Source organism: Phyllobates terribilis, unplaced genomic scaffold (assembly GCF_046119375.1).
Source record: "Phyllobates terribilis strain yellow unplaced genomic scaffold, ASM4611937v1 Scaffold_5__5_contigs__length_657084704, whole genome shotgun sequence".
NCBI classification, from domain to species: Eukaryota; Metazoa; Chordata; class Amphibia; order Anura; family Dendrobatidae; genus Phyllobates; species Phyllobates terribilis.
The window spans coordinates 429,341,734-429,365,594 of NW_027362765.1; the positions used below are offsets into that span (position 1 = coordinate 429,341,734).

The 23,861-nt window shown below is 42.9% G+C and overlaps 1 protein-coding gene across 1 annotated transcript in view; it reads left to right on the forward strand.

The window, feature by feature from the left end:
• The window catches only part of PDE6C (phosphodiesterase 6C), an 86,741-nt gene that overhangs the window by 17,778 nt on the left and 45,102 nt on the right, over positions 1 to 23,861 (forward strand). Inside the window, exons 2-9 of the mRNA XM_073681362.1 lie at positions 735 to 887; positions 2,331 to 2,420; positions 18,630 to 18,770; positions 19,583 to 19,657; positions 21,429 to 21,493; positions 21,585 to 21,651; positions 22,007 to 22,054; positions 22,282 to 22,431. Coding sequence (XP_073537463.1) covers positions 735 to 887; positions 2,331 to 2,420; positions 18,630 to 18,770; positions 19,583 to 19,657; positions 21,429 to 21,493; positions 21,585 to 21,651; positions 22,007 to 22,054; positions 22,282 to 22,431 — 789 coding nt within the window. The remainder of the gene's footprint in view (positions 1 to 734; positions 888 to 2,330; positions 2,421 to 18,629; positions 18,771 to 19,582; positions 19,658 to 21,428; positions 21,494 to 21,584; positions 21,652 to 22,006; positions 22,055 to 22,281; positions 22,432 to 23,861) is intronic.

Here is a 23,861-nt window from a genome sequence, read left to right on the forward strand (position 1 = left end):
TTTAGGGGTCTTTTGTGTCATATTTATCCAAAGTAGCCCAGTAAGACCCAAGGCAAGAGTTGGGTAGGATTTATAAATGAGAACCCAGTGAATCATTACATCAGCATAGGTATTGAATTTCCCCCTCCGGACCACTAAAACATGTGTTTTAAATTCGATGACAAATTCTTTTTAGGATAGATTCAAGTATTTTGACTCATTTTAGGGCCAACATCAAAGCAAAATGATCCTGAATTCTAATTGCTGGGTGCTTACAACATTCAGGGGACTCTACCTTCCCATCTCCATCTCATGCAGTCCGCTCTAATGAGTATATCATTGAAGCACTGTTATGTATGTATTATATAACTATATTATGTAGGCACTATACTTCTTTTGGCAAAGGAGGATTTACATACAGAACTAGGCACAATTATTTAGAAGACAGTATTGCAATGCAATGCCAAAAACTGGAAGGAATTTCTTTCACCTATGGTTTCCCACCAATCATGATCCAGCCCCAATATTATATTCAATTTTCCACCAAATCTGAAAAACTGAATATAATATTGGGGCCAGTCTTCAATACTATCATTTCTCCATTACATTCGTATGAATTGTGATGCCTCTAAATCTGCAACGTGTGCAAGAAAACATTTGATGAACAAATTGACAGGACGAATGCCCCATGACAGATCTAGCCCACCCTACCTGTACACAGCTATTTTTCAATCATTATTTTTTTATCTCTGCAGAACACACACTTCTCTGACTTCGTGGACAAGCAGACTGGCTTTACGACAAACAATCTTCTGGCTACACCCATCATGTATGGAAAAGAGGTTCTAGCAGTCATAATGGCCCTTAACAAACAGCAGGCCGACGCCTTTACCAAGGAAGATGAAACTGTAAGATAAAGAACTATTGTGTACAAACGTTTTTGACAGGTGTGTAAAAAATGGTGCAAAGTAAGAATGCTTTCAAAAATAGTATACAAGTATTTTTATTAGTTAAAATGCAAAGTGAATGAATAAAAGAGAAATAGATCAATTTTTGGTGTGACCGCCCTTTGCCTTCAAAACAGCATTCTAAATACATTTAAACAAAGTCAGGGATTTGGTACGATTAGCAGGTGAATGAGTAACCAATTATACCAAGCAGGTGATAATGATTATAATTTTCATATGTAGGTTCGAACACATAAATGAACTGAAACAGAAACAGCTCTGTTGGAGGTTTAAAACTGGGTTAGGAACAGATAAACTCTACTACAAAGGTGAGGTTTTGAAAAACAGTTTCATGTCACAGAACACCATGGGACGACTGAGCACAGCAACAAGACACAAGGTAGTTATACTACATCAGCAAGATCTCTCCCAGGCAAACATTTCAAAGCAGATCAGGGTTTCTAAATATGCTCTTCAATTTCTTTTGAAGAAGCACTAAGAAATGGGCAATGTTGAGGACTGTAAACGCAGTGGTTGATCAAGGAAACTTAGTGCACAAGATGAAAGACACATCATGCTTATTTCCCTTTGAAATTGGAAGATCTCCAGCAGTGCCACTAACTTAGAACTTCACCCATCTACTGTTAGGAGAAGTCTAGCCAGAAGTGATTTTTATGGAAGAATAAAGCCATACCTACAGCTTACAAACAACGTCAAGGGACTAATCTATGCATAAAACATAGTTTGGGCAGAAAAATCGTAGCTAGTGCTGTGGACTGATGTGTCAAAAAGTTAAATATTTGGCTGTAACAGAAAGTAGTGTGATTACTGAAGGGTTGGAGAGAGACACAATCAGTGTCTGCAGGCAACAGTGATGCGTGGTGGAGGCTCCTTGTAAGTTCAGGGCTGCATTTAAAAAAACAGAGTTGGGGGTTTGGTCAACATTAATGGTGTGCTCATTGCTGAGAAATACAGGCAGTTACTTATTCATCATGCAATACCATCAGGGAGGCATCTGATTGGCTCCAAATTTATTCTGCAACAGGACAATGAGCAAAAACATTAAGAACTATTTTCGACATAAAGAAATTTTCCAAGATCTTTGGAATAACCTCAAAAACTGTGTGCAAGTGTGCATAGAAATGTTGCTTTAAGATAAAGTGTGGTCACACCAAATATTTATTTGATGTAGATTTCACCTTCGTACATTCACTTTGCATTTTATTAATTGATACAAATAAACTGATAATACTTCTATTTTTTAAAGCATTTTTACTGCGCAGCATTTTTTCCACACCTGCCTAAAACTTTTGCACAGTGCCGTACATTTTATTATTAAACCTTATATAGACATTTAATATACTCGTGTGTTATATATGTAATATATTTTATCTCTTTTCGCAGGTCTTCACCAAATATCTCGAATTTATATCTGTTGTTCTTAAACAGCATCATATCAACTACCTTTATGGCATTGAATCCCGAAAAAGTCAAGTAAGTAGATCTGTTTCTAAAAAATGGCAGCATGCACCTAAAGGTGAATGGAATCCAATAGTGCAAAGAAGTATTTATCCCCTAGATACTTCTTATTACTGTAGTATTTTCACCCCAACTGGTGTATGACTATAATAAATGTCATATTACACATATGCAAAAGAACTTGCGTTATTATTACTTACTAACTATTGAACCCGTTCTACGCCCAGGGGGCGAGCATTTTTATTGGTATATGGTCCCCCATCCTGGTATATGCTCCCCCATCCTGGTATACAGTGGGTACGGAAAGTATTCAGACCAATTTAAATTATTCACTCTTTGTTTCATTGCCGCCATTTGGTAAATTCTAAAAAGTTAATTTTTTTTCTCATTAAAGTACAGTCTGCACCCCATCCGGTTATCTGGAACGCAGCCCTGGCTGAGGACGCAATTTGCGTCATGTCTGGACATGCGGTGTCTAGGCCGGATATGAAAAATCGTTCCTTCCGGTCATGCACTCCAACTCCCGATGCGCTCCACATTGGAATGCCAATGGAGGGCACACACGGGTGCTCGACGATCTTGGCTACAGGAAATGATTTGGTGTTTGGGGAGGGACTCTGGGTGAGCGGGCCTTATAAAAAGAAAAACAGGCCATGAAACACCTATATGTTTTACCAATCTATCTGGAAGGACATCATTAAATATTAGGCCTATTGAGGAGCCAACAGGTGCGAAACGCGTTAAGGCATTAGAGGCATATCAGTGATCGGGGGCGCAGCCTCTCTGGATGAGTACAATACAGTGGGTACGGAAAGTATTCAGCCCCCTTTAAATTTTTCACTCTTTGTTTCATTGCAGCCATTTGGTAAATTCTAAAATGTTCATTTTGTTCTCATTAAAGTACACTCTGCTTTTCATCTTGACTGAAAAAAAACAGAAATGTAGAAATTTTTGCAAATTTATTAAAAAAGAAAAACTGAAATATCACATGGTCATAAGTATTCAGACCCTTTGCTCAGACACTCATATTTAAGTCACATGCAGTTCATTTCCTTGTGATCCTCCTTGAGATGGTTCTACTCCTTCATTGGAGTCCAGCTGTGTTTAATTAAACTGATAGGACTTGATTTGGAAAGACACACACCTGTCTACACTGTGTTCCAAATTATTATGCAAATAATATTTTCTCAGATTTTCCCAAATTACCCATATGAATTGCAGTCATTGTAATTTTCCAGTCAAATAACTATTAGAGTACAATTGAAAGGTTTTTGTACAAACTGCCTATGATAACAGTATATTTTTAAAGAAATAAAAAAATCAAACTGCACTCAAAATGCATGTTCCAAATTATTATGCACAGCAGAGTTTTCAACCTTTTCATTTTAATAAAGAACAAAAAAATGGTCATTTTTGAAATTATAAGCATTAGCAGGTTATTACAAACTGAAATCAAACAGTTTTCAACTCAAAACTTTATTCTAGGTGATGTTACATTTGCACATAGGACCGCTTGTTCGAAAGGAGCTTCTGAACTCTCTCGTCCATTGAATTTGTCAGGTTTTGGATGGTTTCTGCTTCAATTGTTTTGCATGAGGACAGAATACCCTCCCAGAGCTGTTGCTTAGATGTGAACTGCCTCCCGCCATCATAGACATTCCTTTTGATGATGCTCCAGAGGTTCTCAATGGGGTTGAGGTCAGGGGAGCATGGGTGCCACACCATAAGTTTGTCCCCTTTTATGCCCACAGCAGCCAGAGACGCAGATGTGTTATGTGCAGCATGAGACGGGGCATTATCATGCATGAAATGATCTTGATGGTCCAGATGGATGGAGTGGAGGATGGCTGGTTGATGGACACCCCATGCAAACACGGCTATGGCGCTAACAAGTAGAAGGTGAAGTAATGTTTTGGGCTGGAATCATGGGGAGAGAGATTGTCGGCCCTTTTAGGATCCCTGAAGGGGTAAAGATGAACTCCATAATGTATGTTGAGTTTCTCAAACAGCACTTCCTTCCATGGTTCAAGAAGAAGAACCGTGCATTCCGCATCAAGATCATTTTCATGCATGATAATGCCCAGTCTCATGCTGCACATAACACATCTGCATCTCTGGCTGCTATGGGCATAAAAGGGGACAAACTTATGGTGTGGCACCCATGCTCCCCTGACCTCAACCCCATTGAGAACCTCTGGAGCATCATCAAAAGGAGTGTCTATGATGGCGGGAGGCAGTTCACACCTAAGCAACAGCTCTGGGAGGGTATTCTGTCCTCATGCAAAACAATTGAAGCAGAAACCATCCAAAACCTGACAAATTCAATGGACGAGAGAGTTCAGAAGCTCCTTTCGAACAAGGGGTCCTATGTGCAAATGTAACATCACCTAGAATAAAGTTTTGAGTTGAAAACTGTGTGATTTCAGTTTGTAATAACCTGCTAATGCTTATAATTTCAAGAATGACCATTTTTTTGTTCTTTATTAAAATGAAAAGGTTGAAAACTCTGCTGTGCATAATAATTTGGAACATGCATTTTGAGTGCAGTTTGAGTTTTTTATTTTTTTAAAAATATACTGTTATCAAAGGCAGTTTGTACAAAAACCTTTCAATTGTACTCTAATAGTTATTTGACTGGAAAATTACAATGACTGCAATTCATATAGGTAATTTTGGGAAAATCTGGGAAAATATTATTTGCATAATAATTTGGAACACAGTGTATTTAAGACCTCACAGCTCACAGTGCATGTCAGACCAAATGAGAATCATGAGCTCAAAGGAACTGCCCAAGGAGCTCAGAAACAGAATTGTGGCAAGGCACAGATCTGGCCAAGGGTACAAAAGAATTTCTGCATTACTCAAGGTTCCTAATATCACAGTGGCCTCCATAATCCTTAAATGGAAGAAGTTTGGGACCACCAGAAGTCTTCCTAGACCTGGCCATCCAGCCAAACTGAGCAATAATGGGAGAAGAGCCTTGGTGAGAGAGGTAAAGAAGAACCCCAAGATCACTGTGGCTGAGCTCCAAAGATGCAGTAGGGAGATGGGAGAAAGTTCCACAAAGTCAACTATCACTGCAGCCATCCACCAGTCGGGCCTTTATGGCAGGGCGAAGCCTCTCCTTAGTGCAAGATATATGAAAGCCCGCATAGAGTTTGCTCAAAAACACATGAAGGACTCCCAGACTATGAGAAATAAGATTCTCTGGTCTGATAAGACAAACATAGAACTTTTTGGTGATAATTCTAAGCAGTATGTGCGGAGAAAACCAGGCACTGCTCATCACCTGCCCAATACAATCCCAACAGTGAAACATGGTGGTGGCAGGATCATGCTATGGGGGTGTTTTTCAGCTGCAGGGACAGGACGACTGGTTGCAATTGAAGGAAACTTGAATGCGGCCAAGTACAGAGATATCCTAGAGGAAAACCTCTTCCACATTGCTCTGGACCTCAGACTTGGCCAAAGGTTCACCTTCCAAAAAGACAATGACCCTAAGCACACAGCTAAAATAACAAAGGAGTGGCTTCAGAACAACTCTGTGACCATTGTTGACTGGCACAGCCAGAACCCTGACCTACACCCAATTGAGCATCTCTGGAAAGACCTGAAAATGGCAGTCCACCAACGTTCACCATCCAACCTGAAGGAACTGGAGAGGATCTGCAAGGAAGAATGACAGAGGATCCCCAAATCCAGGTGTGAAAAACATGTTGCATCATTCCCAAGAAGACTCATGGCTGTACTAGCTCAAAAGGGTGCTTCTACTCAATACTGAGCAAAGGGTCTGAATAGTTATGACCATGTTATATTTCAGTTTTCTTTTTTAATAAATTTGCAAAAATTTCTCCATTTCTGTTTTTTTTCAGTCAAGATGGGCTGCAGAGTGTAGTTTAATGAGAAAAAAAATGAACTTTTTTAGAATTTACTAAATGGCTGCAATGAATCAAAGAGTGAAAAATTTAAAGGAGTCTGAATACTTTCCGTACCCACTGTATGCTCCCCAATCCTGGTCCCCCATCCTGGTATATGCTCCCCCATCCTGGTATTTGCTCCCCCTTCCGGGTATATGCTCCCTCATCCTAGTATATGCTCCCCAATCCTGGTCCCCCATTCTGGTATTTGTGCCCTCATCCTGGTCCCCCATCCTGGTATATGTTCCCCCACCCTGGCATTTGTGCCCCCATCCTGGTCCCCTATCTTGGTATATGCTCTCCCATCCTGGTCCTCCATCCTGGTATATGCTCTCCTATCCTGCTATATGCTCCCCCATCCTGGTCCCCCACCCTGGTACATGCTCCCCCATCCTGGTATTTGTGCCCCAATCCTGGTCCCCCATCCTGGTATATGCTCCCCCTTCCTGATCCCTCATCCCGGTATATGCTCCCCCATCCTGGTCCATGTCAATTCATCCTGGTATTTGTGCCCCCAGCCTGGTATATGCTCCCCCATCCTGGTACTCCACTCTGGTATTTTCTCTCTCATCCTGGTCCCACATCATGGTATATGCTCCCCCATCCTGGTATATGCTCCCACATTCTGGTATTTGTGCCCTAATCCTGGTACCCCACTCTGGTATTTGCTCTCCCATCCTGGTCCCACATCATGGTATATGCTCCCCCATCCTGGTCTATGCTCCCCCATCCTGGTCCATGCTCCCCCATCTTGGTATTTGCGCCCCCATCCTGGTCCCCCATCCTGATATTTGCGCCCCCATCCTGGTATATGCTCCCCCATCCTGGTATCTGTGTCCCCATTCTGGTATGTGCTCCCCCTTCCTATGATATGCTCCCCCATCCTAGTATTTGTGCCCCCATCCTGGTATATTCTCCCCCATCCTGCTCCCCCATCCTGTTATTTGAGCCCCCATCCTGGTCCCCGATACTGGAATATGGTCCCCAATCCTGTTATGTGCTTCCCCATCTTATTATATGCTCCCCCATCCTGGTATTTGTGCCTCCATCCTGGTATATTCTCCCCCATCCTGTTATTTGAGCCCCCATCCTGGCCCCGCATTCTGGTATATGCTCCCCCATCCTAGTCCCCCATCCTGATATATGCTTCCTCATCCATCCATAAATGAAAAAAAAAAAAACACTCCTACTCACCTTTCCATCGCTCCCCTGCACCGTGTTACCTGGGTTATTTTACTAAAATGGCGCCGGAATCAGCGCCTGCATAGCGCGCTATCCGACGCCATTTTATTGAAGACAAATGTGCAATGTTTTCAACAAAATGGCGCCGCAGTGCGCGCATGCGCATACCGCGCTGTCCGGCGCCATTATTTTGAAGACAAATTGCAAATGTGTCTTCACCAATATGGCGCCGATATCACGCTATGCGCAGTCGTCGAAAAACGATGCCACACTCCTCTCCCGGCCTCCAGCCCGAACAGAGGCACCGTGGCCACACTCCTGCCAGGCAGGTATGTGCTTATGGTGCCGGAGATCGCGGTATGAGTTAAGTGCCTACGCATACAGTGATCTCCGGAGCCACACTCCTCCTCCCTGTAACGGCTGGGTGTTTTCTTCTGTCTGGGACTAGACTGCATAGGCGCATTGCGCAGGCGCAGTCTATAGGAGCTTCGGACAGGAGGACACATCCCTGGTTATATTATAGATTACATTAACTCCTTAATGATCAGACTTGAAAGGACCACCATAGATGGGATGTCTAGTGAAAACTCCTGTTTACCAGATAGGTGATAATTTATTGCTTTATGGGGGTCCGACTACTCGGATACCCTAATTGGCAGAACAGAAACTTTCATCCCCATTAGAATGGAACTGCAGTACGAAAATGCGACATATGCTCCATTAATTTCCTTTGGCGCTTTTGAGCACTATGCTCTTTTTTTTTACTGGCAGTCCCATAGAGAATAAATGTGTCACGCCAGGTGTGGGAAAGACTTAGTGCTACACAAAGGAAAGAGGGAAAGGTAGCCCAGACTCTAGGGAAAGGGGGAAGTGGAGACCTCCTAGTCTGGTCTAGTGTCACCCTGTCTCAACTACCGCCCCTATATTGGCTCTTCACCAATCGCTGCACGCGTGCCTCGCCCTGACTTTCCCTGGTGTATGGCTAAGGTTAGGGAAGGGAGGAGATGAGCACTAGCCGATCTCCACTAAACTCTATAGACAACAAGGGTAGACAAACAGAGGGAGATTGCTTAGATTTAGACCACTCCAGACAAATGCGCACACGGCCTCAAGCTCCAGAGAGGACGAAGTACTGCTCTTGCTAAGCCTCACATGTAGTAATGAATATCGCCGGCGCCTCTTTCTCAGACACACCAGGTAATTATACACCCAGACCAAGGAGCTAATTAGCCAGAGGGAGGTAGCCGCTGGGTCCTAGAGACAGCCAGCCTCTAAGAAGATGTCTGTAATGCCAAACATAGAGATCTCCTGCAACCAACTGCAGGGTGACTGTGACATGCAGAAGTAGTGCTGTTGCTTTAAAAGCAATCAGCAACTATTAGAAGTAACACAAGCACAGGAGACAGGAAGTGTTGTGCTCCAGAAGCATCCAGCAACTAGTGGGTGTTAACACAGTCACAGGAGAAGGGGAGTGTTTTAGCAAAACCCCAGGGGGATTGTGGGGAAGTTGTTTACTGTCTGTCCAGAGCTGAAGAGAAAGGTGGCTTATGATCTGTATCTCACAGAAGGAAAGGGAACAGCATTCAGGTCAGGAGAAAGCTAAACAAAGGTCAGACTCCCTGACCTAACAGTGTGAAGTATTATCGGACAGGAAGATAAAGACTGGAAAGAAGCCTGTCATAGAGATCATCTCCCTCATCACACCCTTCCCCCCTCCATCTCCATGCAGGATAAAGAATGATGTGTACTATTGAGTCCTTGTGAAGGAAAAGCCTGTGGTTGTGTATGCATTAAAACTGTGCTGTACTGTGCTACTGGATAATATACTGTGTACTGCTGTGCTGCAAAGGAGACTGTACTGTTATTACTGGAGCCTGTTGCTCAAAGAGACATTTGCATTGCACTGGCCATGCCACATTAAATGTTACTGTTCTACTGTTTATGAAGACTCTTGTCAGATGTGTCTGGTCAGCAACTGAATCTATCGTGTGCCTGAGAGAAGCTGCAGCCTATGGTTGCCCTGAGTAACGGTTCCCCCAGGATTCCAACGAATTCATGAAACCCGTCTCGCCCTATCTGAACTTAGGCGGCGTGCGTGTAACACGACTGTCTGTCACCTCTAACACACCAGTGACAAAATATCATGGATAGATAATACCTTGTTTTCACTAGACAACTTCATTAATAACCCCATTTTTTTTTTCATTTTTGCCGTCATGCTTTTCATAGACATAACATTTTTATTTTTTTCACTCATGTGGTTGTATGAGGCTTTGACTTTGTAGGATAAATTGAATTATTTCATAACTTTATAGTACAGTTTTGGGGCACATTTAAATGAATTACCATATAATTAATTACCATATTATATCTTCCTATCTATCTATAGACATACAGTGGTGTGAAAAAGTGTTTGCCCCCTTCCTGATTTCTTATTCTATCAATTAAATGTTTCAGATCACAAAACAAATTTCAATATTAGACAAAGATAACACAAGTAAACACAAAATGCAGTTTTTAAATGAAGATCTTTTTCATTAAGGGAAAAAAAAAACAAACCTACAGGGCCCTGTGTGAAAAAGTAATCCCCTCCCTCTTTTAAAACATAAATTAACTGTGGTTTATCACATCTTTGGGATGACTAGTTCAATTTCCTTAGCCACACACAGGCCTGATTACTGCCACACCAGCTCTCAATCAAGAAATCACTTAAATAGGACCTACCTGACAAATTTAAGTAGACCAAAAGATCCTCAAAAGCTAGACTTCATGCTTCAATCAAAATAAATTCAGGAACAAGTGAGAAACAAAGTACAGTTGCATCTCACTAAATTAGAATATCATCAAAAAGTTAATTTATTTCAGTTCTTCAATACAAAAAGTGAAACTCATATTATATTAAGTCATTACAAACAGAGTAATCAGAAATAACCAGAAATAAACGCTTGAAATAGATCACTCTGTTTGTAATGGCTCTATAATTTATGAGTTTCACTTTTTGTATTGAAGAACTGAAATAAATTAAATCTTTGATGATATTCTAATTTAGTGAGATGCACCTGTATTTGATCACCTACCAACCAGCAAGAATTCTAGCTCTTACAGACCTGTTAGTTTTTCTTTAAGAAGCCCTCCTACTCTGCACTCAATACTTGTATTACTTGCACCTGTTTGACCTTGTTACCTGTATAAAAGACACCTGTTCACACACTTAATCAATCACACTCCAACCTCTCCACCATGGCCAAGACCAAAGAACTGTCTAAGGACACCAGGGACAAAATTGTAGACCTGTACAAGACTGGGATGGGCTACATGACAATAGGCAAGCAGCTTGGTGAGAAGTCAGCAACTGTTGGCACAATTATTAGAAAATGGAAGAAACACAAGGTGATTGTCAATCTTCCTCGGTATGGGGGTCCATGCAGGATCTTATCTCGTGGGGTAAGGATGATTCTGAAAAAAGTCAGAAATCAGCCCAGAAGAGACCTGGGACCACAGTCTTAAACATTACCATTAGTAAAACATTACGCTGTCATGGGTTAAAATCCTGCAGGGCACTCAAGGTCCCCCTGCTCAAGCCAGCACATGTCCAGGCCAGTTTGAAGTTCATCAATCACCATCTGGATGATCCAGAGGCGGCATGGGAGAAGGTAATTTGGTCAGATTGAGAACAAAATAGAACTTTTTGGTATCAACTCCACTCGCCATGTTTGGAGGAAGAAGGATGAGTACAAACCCAAGAACACCGTCTCAACCATGAAGCATTGTGGAGACAGTTCAACTGCACAGTATTGAAGGGAGGATGAATGGTGTCATGTATCGTGAGATTTTGGCCAGCAACCTCTTTCCCTCATTAAGAGCATTGAAGATGGATCATGGCTGGGTCTTCCAGCATGACAATGACCCAAAACACACAGCCAGGGCAACTAAGGAGTGGCTCTGTAAGAAACATTTCAAGGTTCTGGAGGTCCTTCAGACCTGAAACCAATACAAAATCTTTGGAGGGAGCTGATACTCAATGTTGCCCAGTGACAGCCCCGAAACCTGAAAGATCTGGAGAAGATCTGTATGGAGGAGTCAGCCAAATTCCCTGCTGTAGGGTGTGCAAACCTGGTCAAGAACTACAGGAAACGTCTGACCTCTGTAATTGCAAACAAAGGTTTCTGTACCAAATATTAAGTTCTGTTTTTCTATTTTATTAAATGTATATTTCATGCAATAAAATGCAAATTAATTATGTAAAAAACTTACAAGCTGATTTTATGGATTTTTTTAAGATTCTGTCTCTCACAATTGAAGTGTATCTATGATAAAAAATACAGACCTCTTGTAACATACCTGGCGGCGTCCTTGCATGGTGGTCCATCTCCCACTGTGCAAGAGCGCGCACTTGATCTCCAGTCCAGAATGTCTCTCTGGCTTCCCTCCTTGCTGTCTGTTTGTCTGTTTTGGCTGCATAGGGCGATGCCCGCTGAACTTCCTGTTTCTTGTACCTGCTGCGGACACGCCCCTGTTGCACCTTCAGCCTATTGCTGTCCATCTTTGGGTATTTATACCACCTTCTTCCTCAAGATGGCGCCTGAGCATTGTGTCCTGTCAGTCGGCTTTTTGTCTCTGACATGCCAGGTCCTATCCTGTTTTCCTGCCTGTTTTCCAGTTCTGTGTCTGAACTGTGGTCTGTTCTTGTGAACACGCTTCTTGCCTGTTCTTTCGCCTTCTAGGGGCCGTATTCCTAGATCTGCCTGTCTGTGCCTTGCGGTATCTGTTCCCGGCTGAACAGAGTCCTGTTTGTGTCCCTGCCTTGCGGTATCTGTTCCTGTCTGAACTGAGTCCTGTCTATTTCTCCTGTCTTGCAGTATCTGTTCCCGTGTCTGAACTGAGTCCTGTCTATGTCTCCTGCCTTGCGGTATCAGTTCCCGTGTCTGAACTGAGTCCTGTCTGTGTACTCTTGCCTGCTGCCTTTCCTGGAGGCTGTATTTCCAGGCCTGTCTGAACACGCTCCTAGCCTGTTCCTCCCGCCTTCTAGGGGCCGATTACCTAGATCCGTTCCTGTATCTTGTCTGTCCTGTCTGAACACGCTCCTTGCCTGTTCGTCCCGCCTCTCTGGGGGCCGTATTCCCAGACCCGCTCCTGTATCCCGCTGCAGTGTCGGTCTCTTCCGTACACTCAGTTCCAGTCTGAACTCTCTCCTATCCTTTACCTGTTTTGCCTCTATGTCCGTTCCTTTCCTTTTTCTGCAGAGTCTGAACTCGTACCTAACTCCTGCTTGTTGTCTCTGTACTCCCGTTTGTGAGTTTGTGGTCCCCTCGCTACTTCACTGCAAGTACCCTGTGGGTATCTGGCTCTGCCTTTCCCTTCCTGTCTGTTCCGTGTGTACAGAGCCCTGTCCGTCCTGCTCTGACTCCTTGCTCACTGCTCCGGCAGCCTTGCTCCGCTCTTACCCTTTTGCTCACTGCTCCGGCAGTCCTGTCCTGCCCTGCTTCTGCCCGCTGCTCCGGCAGTCCTGTCCTGCCCTGCTTCTGCCCGCTGCTCCGGCAGTCCTGTCCTGCCCTGCTTCTGCCCGCTGCTCCGGCAGTCCTGTCCTGCCCTGCTTCTGCCCGCTGCTCCGGCAGTCCTGTCCTGCCCTGCTTCTGCCCGCTGCTCCGGCAGTCCTGTCCTGCCCTGCTTGTGCTCGCTGCTCCTGCAGCCCCGTCCTGCTCTGTTCTTGCCCACCACTTTGGGCGTTCCCTCTCTGCTGTGGTTGTCTACTGCATCTGCGGTTCTGTGACCCAGTCTGTACTGGGTCTTAACCTTTCTGTGCTCCAGCCCGTCCTTTCGGCCAGTACCTCCCTGCCTGCATACTCGCCTGTATCCACCCCTCTGCATACCTGCCGTGTTTGCTTACATCCACCAATCTGTGCCAGCCTAACCTGCCTGTTCCAGTAATTCCAGTGTGGGTCAACCCCCGTGTCCGGAGTTTGACCTGGAGTAGCACCTGGTCCCTCTGCCCGGTTTCTCCCTGGTGCACTGGCGTCGTATGCCGTCGTGCCACCTTGGTCGGATCGGCCAGATACTTAGTCACGCCCCTCCAGGCACTCTCCGGTCCATGGTCCAGTGGAACCACAACACCCGCACACGCCAGTCAGTCCGGGCGTGTGCATAACACCTCTCCATTCTTTGTAGGTGGAAAACTTGCAAAATCAGCAGTGTATCAAATACTTATTTTCCCGACTGTACATATATATATATACAGTACAGACCAAAAGTTTGGACACACCTTCTCATTTAAAGATTTTTCTGTATTTTCATAATTCTGAAAATTGTACATTCACACTGAAGGCATGAAAACTATGAATTATCACATGTGGAATTATATACTTAACAAAAAAGTGTGAAACAACTGAAAATATGTCTTATATTCTAGGTTCTTCAGAGTAGCCACCTTTTGCTTTGATGACTGCTTTGCACACTCTTGGCATTCTCTTGATGAGCTTCAAGAGGTAGTCACCGGAAATGGTTTTCACTTCACAGGTGTGCCCTGTCAGGTTTAATAAGTGGGATTTCTTGCCTTATAAATGGGGTTGGGACCATCAGTTGTGTTGTGCAGAAGTCTGGTGGATACACTGCTGATAGTCCTACTGAATAAACTGTTAGCTGCTTTTTTCTTGCCATAATACAAATTCTAAGTAAAGAAAAACGAGTGGCCATCATTACTTTAAGAAATGAAGGTCAGTCAGTGCGAAAAATTGGGAAAACTTTGAAAGTGTCCCCAAGTGCAGTTGCAAAAACCATCAAGCGCTACAAAGAAACTGGCTCACATGAGGACCGCCCCAGGAAAGGAAGACCAAGAGTCACCTCTGCTTCTGAGGATAAGTTTATCCGAGTCACCAGCCTCAGAAATCGCAGGTTAACAGCAGCTCAGATTAGAGACCAGATCAATGCCACACAGCAGCAGACACATCTCTTCAACAACTGTTAAGAGGAGACTTTGTGCAGCAGGCCTTCATGGTAAAATAGCTGCTTGGAAACCACTGCTAAGGACAGGCAACAAGCAGAAGAGACTTGTTTGGGCTAAAGAACACAAGGAATGGACATTAGACCAGTGGAAATCTGTGCTTTGGTCTGATGAGTCCAAATTTGAGATCTTTGGTTCCATACACTGTGTCTTTGTGCGACGCAGAAAAGGTGAACTGATGGACTCTACATGCCATGTTCCCACCGTGAAGCATGGAGGAGGAGGTGTAATGGTGTGGGGGTGCTTTGCTGGTGACACTGTTGGGGATTTATTCAAAATTGAAGGCATACTGAACCAGCATGGCTACAACAGCATCTTGCAGGGGCATGCTATTCCATCCGGTTTGCGTTTAGTTGGACCATCATTTATTTTTCAACAGGACAATGACCCCAAACACACCTCCAGGCTGTGTAAGGGCTATTTGACCAAGAAGGAGAGTGATGGGGTGCTACGCCAGATGACCTGGCCTCCACAGTCACCAGACCTGAACCCAATCAAGAAGGTTTGGGGTGAGCTGGACCGCAGAGTGAAGGCAAAGGGGCCAACAAGTGCTAAGCATCTCTGGGAACTCCTTCAAGATTGTTGGAAGACCATTTCCGGTGACTACCTCTTGACGCTAATCAAGAGAATGCCAAGAGTGTGCAAAGCAGTCATCAAAGCAAAAGGTGGCTACTCTGAAGAACCTAGAATATAAGACATATTTTCAGTTGTTTCACACTTTTTTGTTAAGTATATAATTCCACATGTGTTAATTCATAGTTTTGATGCCTTTAGTGTGAATGTCCAATTTTCAAAGTCATGAAAATACAGAAAAATCTTTAAATGAGAAGGTGTGTCCAAACTTTTGGTCTGTACTGTATATATATATATACACTATATTTTACTATTTATACCAAATAGGAATGAATTCTTTAGGCTATTGGCCTCATGTGGATACTTAATAAATATACTGGACATTTATTTATTTTTTTACATGATTTGATCTTATAGAGATCATCACAGATCTTTTGGGAACATTTCATTTCCTTTATGGTTCATTTTTTCCATTGTATCTAGAGCATCCATAGGAGAAAAAGAGCCCACTAGAGTAGGTGTGTTCAATTAATTTTCCCAAGGGGCCACATGAGAGATTGTGACTGTTGTGGAGGGCCGAACCAATAGACTTAAATTAATTTTGCTCAATATTAACATATTAATTAAAATTATTATTCTATATATATATTATCACTTAACCCCCTACCGACATGGTACGTATTAGTACGCACCACGTCGGTACCCCCGCACTGAACCGGGCACATGTCAGCTGATTCATACAGCTGATATGTGCCCATAAAAGCTGCGGGTGGAATCACAATCCACCCGCGGCTGTTAACCAGTTAAATGCTGCTGTCAATCTCTGACAGCGGCATTGAACTCGGGCTTCCGGGAAGCACGTCACTGACTCCGCCCATCGGTTACCCCGTCACGTGATCGCGGGTCACTGATGGGTTGGCATGACAACCCGGGGTCTGCAGCAGACCCCTGTGGTTGTCATGTCTAGATTGCTATGAGCGCCACCCAGTGGTCCGGCGCTCATAGCAAGTGAACATTTCTATTACACAGAGGCAATCTGCTCACCGCCTGAGTGCAACAGAAACGATCAGATAAGTGCTGCTTCTAGTCTCCCATGGAGACTATTGAAGCATGCAGAAAGTGTAAAAAAATGTTTTTCAAAATATTAAAAAAATAAAAAATATATAAAAGTTTAAATCACCCCCCTTTCGTCCCATTCAAAATAAAAAAAAATAAAAAAAAACCACATACACATATTTGGTATCGCCGTGTTCAGAATCGCCCGATCTATCAATATAAAAAAATAATTAATCCGATCAGTAAACGGCGTAACGAAAAAAAAATTCTAAATGCCAGAATTATGTTTTTTTGGTCACCGCAATAACTGGCGATTAAAACATCGGATCTACCCCAAAATGGCATCAATAAAAACATCAACTCGGTGCGCACAAAATAAGCCCTCACCCGGCTCTAGATCCTGAAAAATGATGATCCCCACATAGCCTCCTATATTCAGTATGAGCCCCTATATACATGTAAACATCTGTGGGCCACTGTTTTCAACCCCTTGGCTGTCTCGGTCCAGAGGCCAGACTGGAACAGCCAGAGGGTCAAATGTGGCCCTCAGGCCGCTCTTTGCCCATCTCTGCACTAGAGTGATTGAGTGATAGAAGTCACTGTCATAGCTGATCTTTGCCTGCTAGGCCTCAGGAGCTCTGCTATGTTCAGCAGACACTTGGTGATCATGTGATTGCCAGGTCCTACAGAAGCATTGGCTGCTGCTTATGGCTGCTTCTATTCACTACATAGCGATCGTAGAACACTATAAAGCTGGCTAAAGAGAAGATAGAAATAGAGAGAAACTGCTTTTGTCCCTTCCCCGGGGTCCCCATTTGTGTCTGTTATCTGGCGACCGGACCTGCCCCCACTAGATTCCAGTAGAAGGAGCTTTAATCCTGTTTCGTAAATTTACAATAACGCGAGATTAAAGTTCAGAACCAAGGGCTATAATTTTACGGCACTCGACCATTATCAATTTAATATTAATATTATTAACTGCAGCAAATCACTGACATCAGCGGTGTGATTAGTGATCATTTAGAAGCAACGCTGCCTCAAAAGACCTAACTGGCAAATTTGCTTTTCCTGGATCACTATTTGGCTAAACTACTGTGCAGTTATATAAGATTAATGACGCGCCCCCTGGGCCGTGGGGTACTCAGTGCTGAGCCGGTCATTGCTGGGGGAGATGTCACAGTGGCGGTGACCCGGTCAGTGACCCAGGGCGGTCAATCCAAAGGGGAATATTATTTAAAGGGGATTTATAGTTTTTATATACAGTTTGTGACGCCACCTGTGGTATGCGGCTAAAGGGAGCCACCGCTGCGGAGCAGGTCCTCTGGAGCTGATGTCAGTGCAGCAGAGTTGGTTTAGCTCTCCACAGGTAGAGCTTAGCTCCAGGGCAGTGTAGATGTTAAAGATGTTGCTGTGTTGTGCAGGGGATGATGGCGCAGCAGTAATAATTGACAGAGACAGTGGGGTGCAGTCTTCAGAGTTTACTCACGGTTGTTAAGTTCCTCAGGTTGCACTTTCTGGATTACAGCATCCCACGTCGCGCTGCGTTCACCAGGCAGGGGTTCAGCAAACTCCCAGGTGTTTCAAGAGTACCTGACAGGACCCTTTTCTATATGCCCTTCTCAGCCGTCTTCCTGCGCTGGCCCTCACCCTTCTTGCCCTGCGCCTCGCCAAACAATGTCCCAAGCCGATATCCTCGGACCTTTCTGGGCAACCTCGAGTTCCCTGTATCCTATGTGGTTACCGTTTTGGCGACTGGAGTGCGGATGTGGCAACTGCACCCTGAAAGTACAGAAGCCTCCGATTTCCAGTTGAACTTTGTAATTCTCACTGATTAGGGGCTGGTCTCCTCTGCGGCTCGATCCCTCCACCGCCTGGCAGATTCGGGCGTACGGGTGGCCTCCAGCACTGCCCGTACCCCTGGGATCCCTTCTTCTTTCTTGGAGCCTTCCTCCTGCTCCTCTCCTCCTCAGTCTGTCCTGGGCCTCTCTGGCTAGGCCCTCCTCCTCATGAGTAGAGCTCCTGCAGAGCTCCTGCTCCCTCTACTTCTCCTCCCAGACTGAACTGTCCTTTCAAGATGGCTTCTCTACTTATATTACTTCTTAACAAGTGCTCCCCTGATTTACTTCCTCCACCCACACCCACTACATGGTTCCCCCTACTTTGGTTCCCCCCACTCCAGCCAGGGACAGGGCTCAGCAGGAAAGCGACGCATCTTGCCCCTCCTGCTGGTCTGGAGTAGTGGAGTGTTGGATGCAGGTGTTAGGGCCCTGGGCAGCACTCTATCCTTACCTGAGAGTGAGATACCACACCTCTGGGTGAGATGCAGTACCTCTGTGGCGACTGAACCCTCAGGGGCGCCACATTAACACTGCAAGATATTGAAAATATATCAAAGCCAACTTAAAAAAAAGCAAGAAAAATTGAGTGTGATCTAAGACAGGTGATTTTTGTCTTGCATGTACTGTAATAATGACGGCTCACCGTGCTTCCTCTCCCCAGATCCTGCTTTGGTGCGCCAACAAGGTGTTTGAGGAACTTACCGATATTGAACGTCAGTTTCACAAAGCCCTCTATACTGTCAGAATATACCTGAACTGTGATCGTTACTCTGTGGCACTGCTGGACATGACAAAAGAAAAGGTGACGTCTATAGATATAATATGAAGGTTTATAAACCCAAGGCTTTATCATAAGCAAAGCATGGAGGCAGGAGAAAGCACTACTATGCTAGTTACTCAGCCTGCAGGTCACAGGAGGTTTTCAGGGAGGAAATAATCAGTGCAGGATTTTTTTTGTCCAATTTTATACACCGAGGGCTTGTTCACACGCTGCGTTTTTGTCCCATTTATTTTTCCTCGTGCGTTTTACTGCACAAGCAAAGTGAATTTTTCCCCATTTTCCTCCATTCCTAATAAAGCACATTTTCGGGGGTTTTTGTACGAGTGGTTTAAAAAGATGTAAAAAATGTTCTTGTTCAAATATTTAAATAATTCGGACCTTTTTTCCTGAAGTGTGGGGCCTAATTTATAAGTCATTTTCAGATTCCCTTTTTTTAATATTTTGTAGTTTTCCTACCAATATTGGCAAATATTAAAAAAATAACAGAAAATGAGTGCCTGCTTTTCACATTTTTTTATGACCACTAAAATTCCTTTTTAAAATTAGTTCCACTCTCTGTAACAATTATTTCTATATATCGGACATAGTTTTTCTTTTTTTCAGTGGTAGCAGGGCTAGTAATAGCGAATTAAATTGTCAGCGGCCAGGTTCTTCTTCAGTACCGGGTGGCTTATATACTATACTGCAGAAAGCGTATGGATATCGTGTGCTGTAAAATCTGGAGTTGAAAAGGAGAACATCACAGTGCCGAGTTCTTAAAGAAATACACAGATCATGTACAGAATATTTATGACATTTTCTTTCATTGACTTTTCACCTTTTCTTTCATCTAGGAGTTCTACGAACAATGGCCAATCCTACTAGGAGAAGTACCACCTTATAAAGGACCAAAGACCCCTGATGGAAGGGTTTGTAAGGCCTTTGCTCTATGCTGCATATTGAATAATACACATGTGTCTATTTCGACTATAAGGGCAGTCGGTGTATGATATAAACTCTCTATTTCTATAGGATCCTACTTCTATAGGATCATGAACTCAGATGCATCAGATAAGTCACCCATAGTAATCTCTGGACCAATACCGTACCCTAGTTTGTCTTAAATTTGAGGGTACATCAAAGTGGGTCTTTGGGATTTATTCGTTGTAGACACAATAGGTGTTATTCCTGTTCGGGGGCCAGTCTCTTGTGTTGGCATGAACTCGTCATCCAACCAGTGATGTGACAAGAGTAGATAACTGAGGATCGGTAGAAGTTAGGCTATCTGTGGCTAAGGAACACAAATGGAGCACACCCGGACTATGGCTGTAGTTAAAAAAGAAATTCTCATCTAAGACATTTGTGGCATTTCCATAGGTGATGGATCTAGAGGTGAGACCCACACCTACCAAACATTTATGGCATATCTTACAGATATGCCATAAATTTCGGAAATGTGAAGACCCCGTTGAGTATTGCAACATAGGCCCCGTTTGAAGCGCTGAGATATGGAGAAAACTTGTAACATCGGAAGCAATGGTTCCATAGACTGCACCACAGGAGAAGTCCTGCAAACCATAGTGAGAAAAATTGCCAAAATTAAATGCACAGGATGAGAAAAACCATGGCTGCTTTCTTTCAGAATCAGCACCGCACCTGTCCATAATTAATTAGATCATAGTCTACATGCTGACTTTAGGAACCCAAACTGGTTGACATAATTTCGTTTGAGTGTCCAGAGACTACTTATTCAATAACTCCTGTAGCAAGGATGTGTATTTTTGGTGTCACTGAAGCGCATGACTTCTCAGTAGTTAAATGGTTATTATGATTTTAGCAAAGAATGCATAAATGAGTAAGTCAACTTTTAGGGAATTTTTTAATGTTTTAGGACCTTTCCATTTAAGCAGATTAGAAGGAATTCGGGTCTTGAGACCCCCACTGATCGCTCAAATGAACTGCGCACTTATAAGCAGGGCTGTCGAGTCGGTAAACCAAACCTCTGACTTCGACTTCAACTCCAACTTTGACTCTCGACTCCGACTCCACAGCACTGCCTCACTACTCAGCACTGCCTCACTACTCAGCATGCACATAAAGTGCAGCACAGATGCATCTCGAGAGATCCTTAGATCAGGAACAGAACAGACATTTATAGGACATTTCATAACTTTCCCAAATTCTTATGAAATTCTTATTCAGCATATACTACATTGAACTACTGAACTCAATTTATTATATATTTTAGGAGTCGGAGTTGGTCCATTTTATACTGACTCTGACTCCACCAAAATGGACACCGACTTCGACTCCACGACTCAGACTCCACAGCCCTACTTATAAGATGTCTTTTGAGTGATCGGTAGCAGTTTCAGGGCCTGGACCCCAATGATATGCTCAGGATTAAAGGCCCTAAAACGTATACAAAGTCGCCCAAAAGTTTTCTTAGAAAACCACAATGCATCACGTGAGGCTCCTGACCAGCGGTCAACAACCTGCAGCACTCCAGCTGATGTGACTCCACCACCCCCAGCATTCCCTAGCAGCCGCCTGACAACCGGAGGCTGTGAGAACTGCTGTAGTACCGCAGGTTGCTGACCCCTACTTTAGGCACCATAACCTGTTGTTTTCTCTTGTTGTTTTCTTGAGTAATTGTCATGGGCAAAACTCAACTGATGTTTTTCTTTTTTTTTTGCTCAGGAAGTTAATTTTTACAAGATAATTGATTATATTTTGCACGGGAAAGAAGAAATCAAAGTCATCCCGTAAGACATTGACCCTTCGTACCATAGCCACTGTAATTGATGGATCTTGTCATCACTCTATATTAACTCCTGTTATGTTTTGTCATTAAAGCACTCCCCCTGAGGATCACTGGTCGCTCGTTAGTGGGCTGCCCACCTATGTTGCCGAAAATGGATTTGTAAGTTTTTCTATTATATACATATAAGTAATGTGTAGGCTCAGCTTATATTTAATTTAAGCAGAAACTTCCTAATATATCTGAAATCCAACTGTTTCCCTGTACAAGTGAGATAATGCCACAATAAAGCAGGAACTGCCTGCAACCACCACTAGATGGCGCTAAGGAGACCATTGCATACTGTTTTTACATTGACCTCAATAATAATGCTGTATATAATAAAATGGTGGCTGTTTGTGGACAGAATTTAAAACTTTAAATTAAAAATATATTAGAGGCTGACCCTTTGTAAATAATAAATGCATAGGAGTCATGAATATGATCACTTACTTGATGTTATTTTTCCATGAGTCAGATTTGCAACATGATGAACGCATCCGCTGATGAATACTTCACATTTCAGGTGAGAAAATCGATCATTTACATTTGTTTTTTTTAAAGAATTTGTCTGAATTCTGATTAATTGTACAAAATTATATTTTACCGTTATTCCGATGCAGGTTTAGAGGGTGAGTAATCTTATAGATGTAATAACATGCATTATTCTATCAGAGTCTTCTCTTTCTGTAGAGGTCTAGCATATATCTTCTACTGGAATGATAAAAGGATGTTTTAACTTTGTCTTTCTAGAAAACGGAGGTGGATGAGAGCGGATGGACTATTAAAAATGTCCTGTCCCTGCCGATTGTGAACAAAAAGGAAGAGATTGTGGGTGTAGCGACGTTCTACAACAGGAAGGATGGGAGACCATTTGATGAGTATGACGAGCAAATCACTGAAGTAAGGACTTAACTGTGCAAATATTTAACAACAAAAAGAGTGTATATACTGTGTGCACATATATGTATATACATGTGTATAGATATATTATATATATAGGCACCCTTGAAATTGTTCCGTAAAATGAAGTATTTCTCCCACAAAATTATTGCAATTACATATATTTTGTTATATACACGTTTATTCCCTTTGTGTGTATTGGAACAACACAAAAAAAAACAAAGAAAAAAAGGCAAATTGGACAGAATTTCACACAAAACCCCAAAAATGGGCCACACAAAATTGTTGGTACCTTTTCAAAATTGTGGGTAAACAACTTTGTTTCAAGCATGCTCGTTCAAACTCACCTGTGACAAGTAACAGGTGTGGGCAATATGAAAATCACACCTGAAACCAGATAAAAAGGGGAAATGTTGAGTCAATCTTTGCAGTGTGTCTGTGTGTGCCACACTAAGCATGGAGGACAGAAAGAGGAGAAGAGAATGGTCTGAGGACTTAAGAACCAAAATTATTGAAAATGATGTCCGACAGAGAACACAGTGACTCCATCTGCATCATTATAGTCAATGAACCCATCCGAATACCATTTTCGAGGGCTTCAGATGGGAGCCCCAATGGTGCCACTGACCGAAGGCAAAAAAAGAAATGCAAACTCAGCCTTAGGCTGATGGGAGGAAAGCTCAGACAAATATGGAGCCAGTCACCGCCTCCAATAGTTATATATATTTACATGTATATATATGTTTAAAAGCCAAAATTAGCTCATCCCACTGCACATGTATAACAATGATAAACCAAGAGAAAAAAGTGGAGAATACCGGGAAACTCAATAAAATATATACATTTTATTAAGATCTCATTAAAAAGGTATATATAAAAAATGAATATATAAGAAGTAAAAAATGCTAGAATACACAGACAGAAAGAAATGGTGAGTGAGCCCCCCAAAAATTAGATGTATAGATATAAATAGCAAATACTAAATTCGTATATTGCAATGTAAAGTGGGGGAACCACGAATGGAATGTATATGCATTTATCAACAAGGAAAGAGGTGAATCACGGGGGAAGAATAGAGAGTAAGTAGTAGTGGTCTCTGTGGACCAAATGTATTTAGATACTTATGAAATGTGGTTGTGTAACCATCAAAAATGGGTAAAATTACAAAGTGCTTGGAAAAATAAGAAATTTTGCAGCTTACCTCTTATTAAAAATCCTCACTGTTCCCAAGGGCTGAGAGATTTCCAATTCTGTTATGTATTGCTCATTGCCAATGTTAACGACCACCTTTGCAGTGTATTATTGATGGATGGTTTCCTAGGTAAGGAGAGAAGTTCTTACAAGCCCATTGGTGTCGAGCAAGAAAAACCGGAAAGACAATAAGCGCAATAGTCTCATAACCGAGTGAAAACAGGGAAACAAAAGTAGTG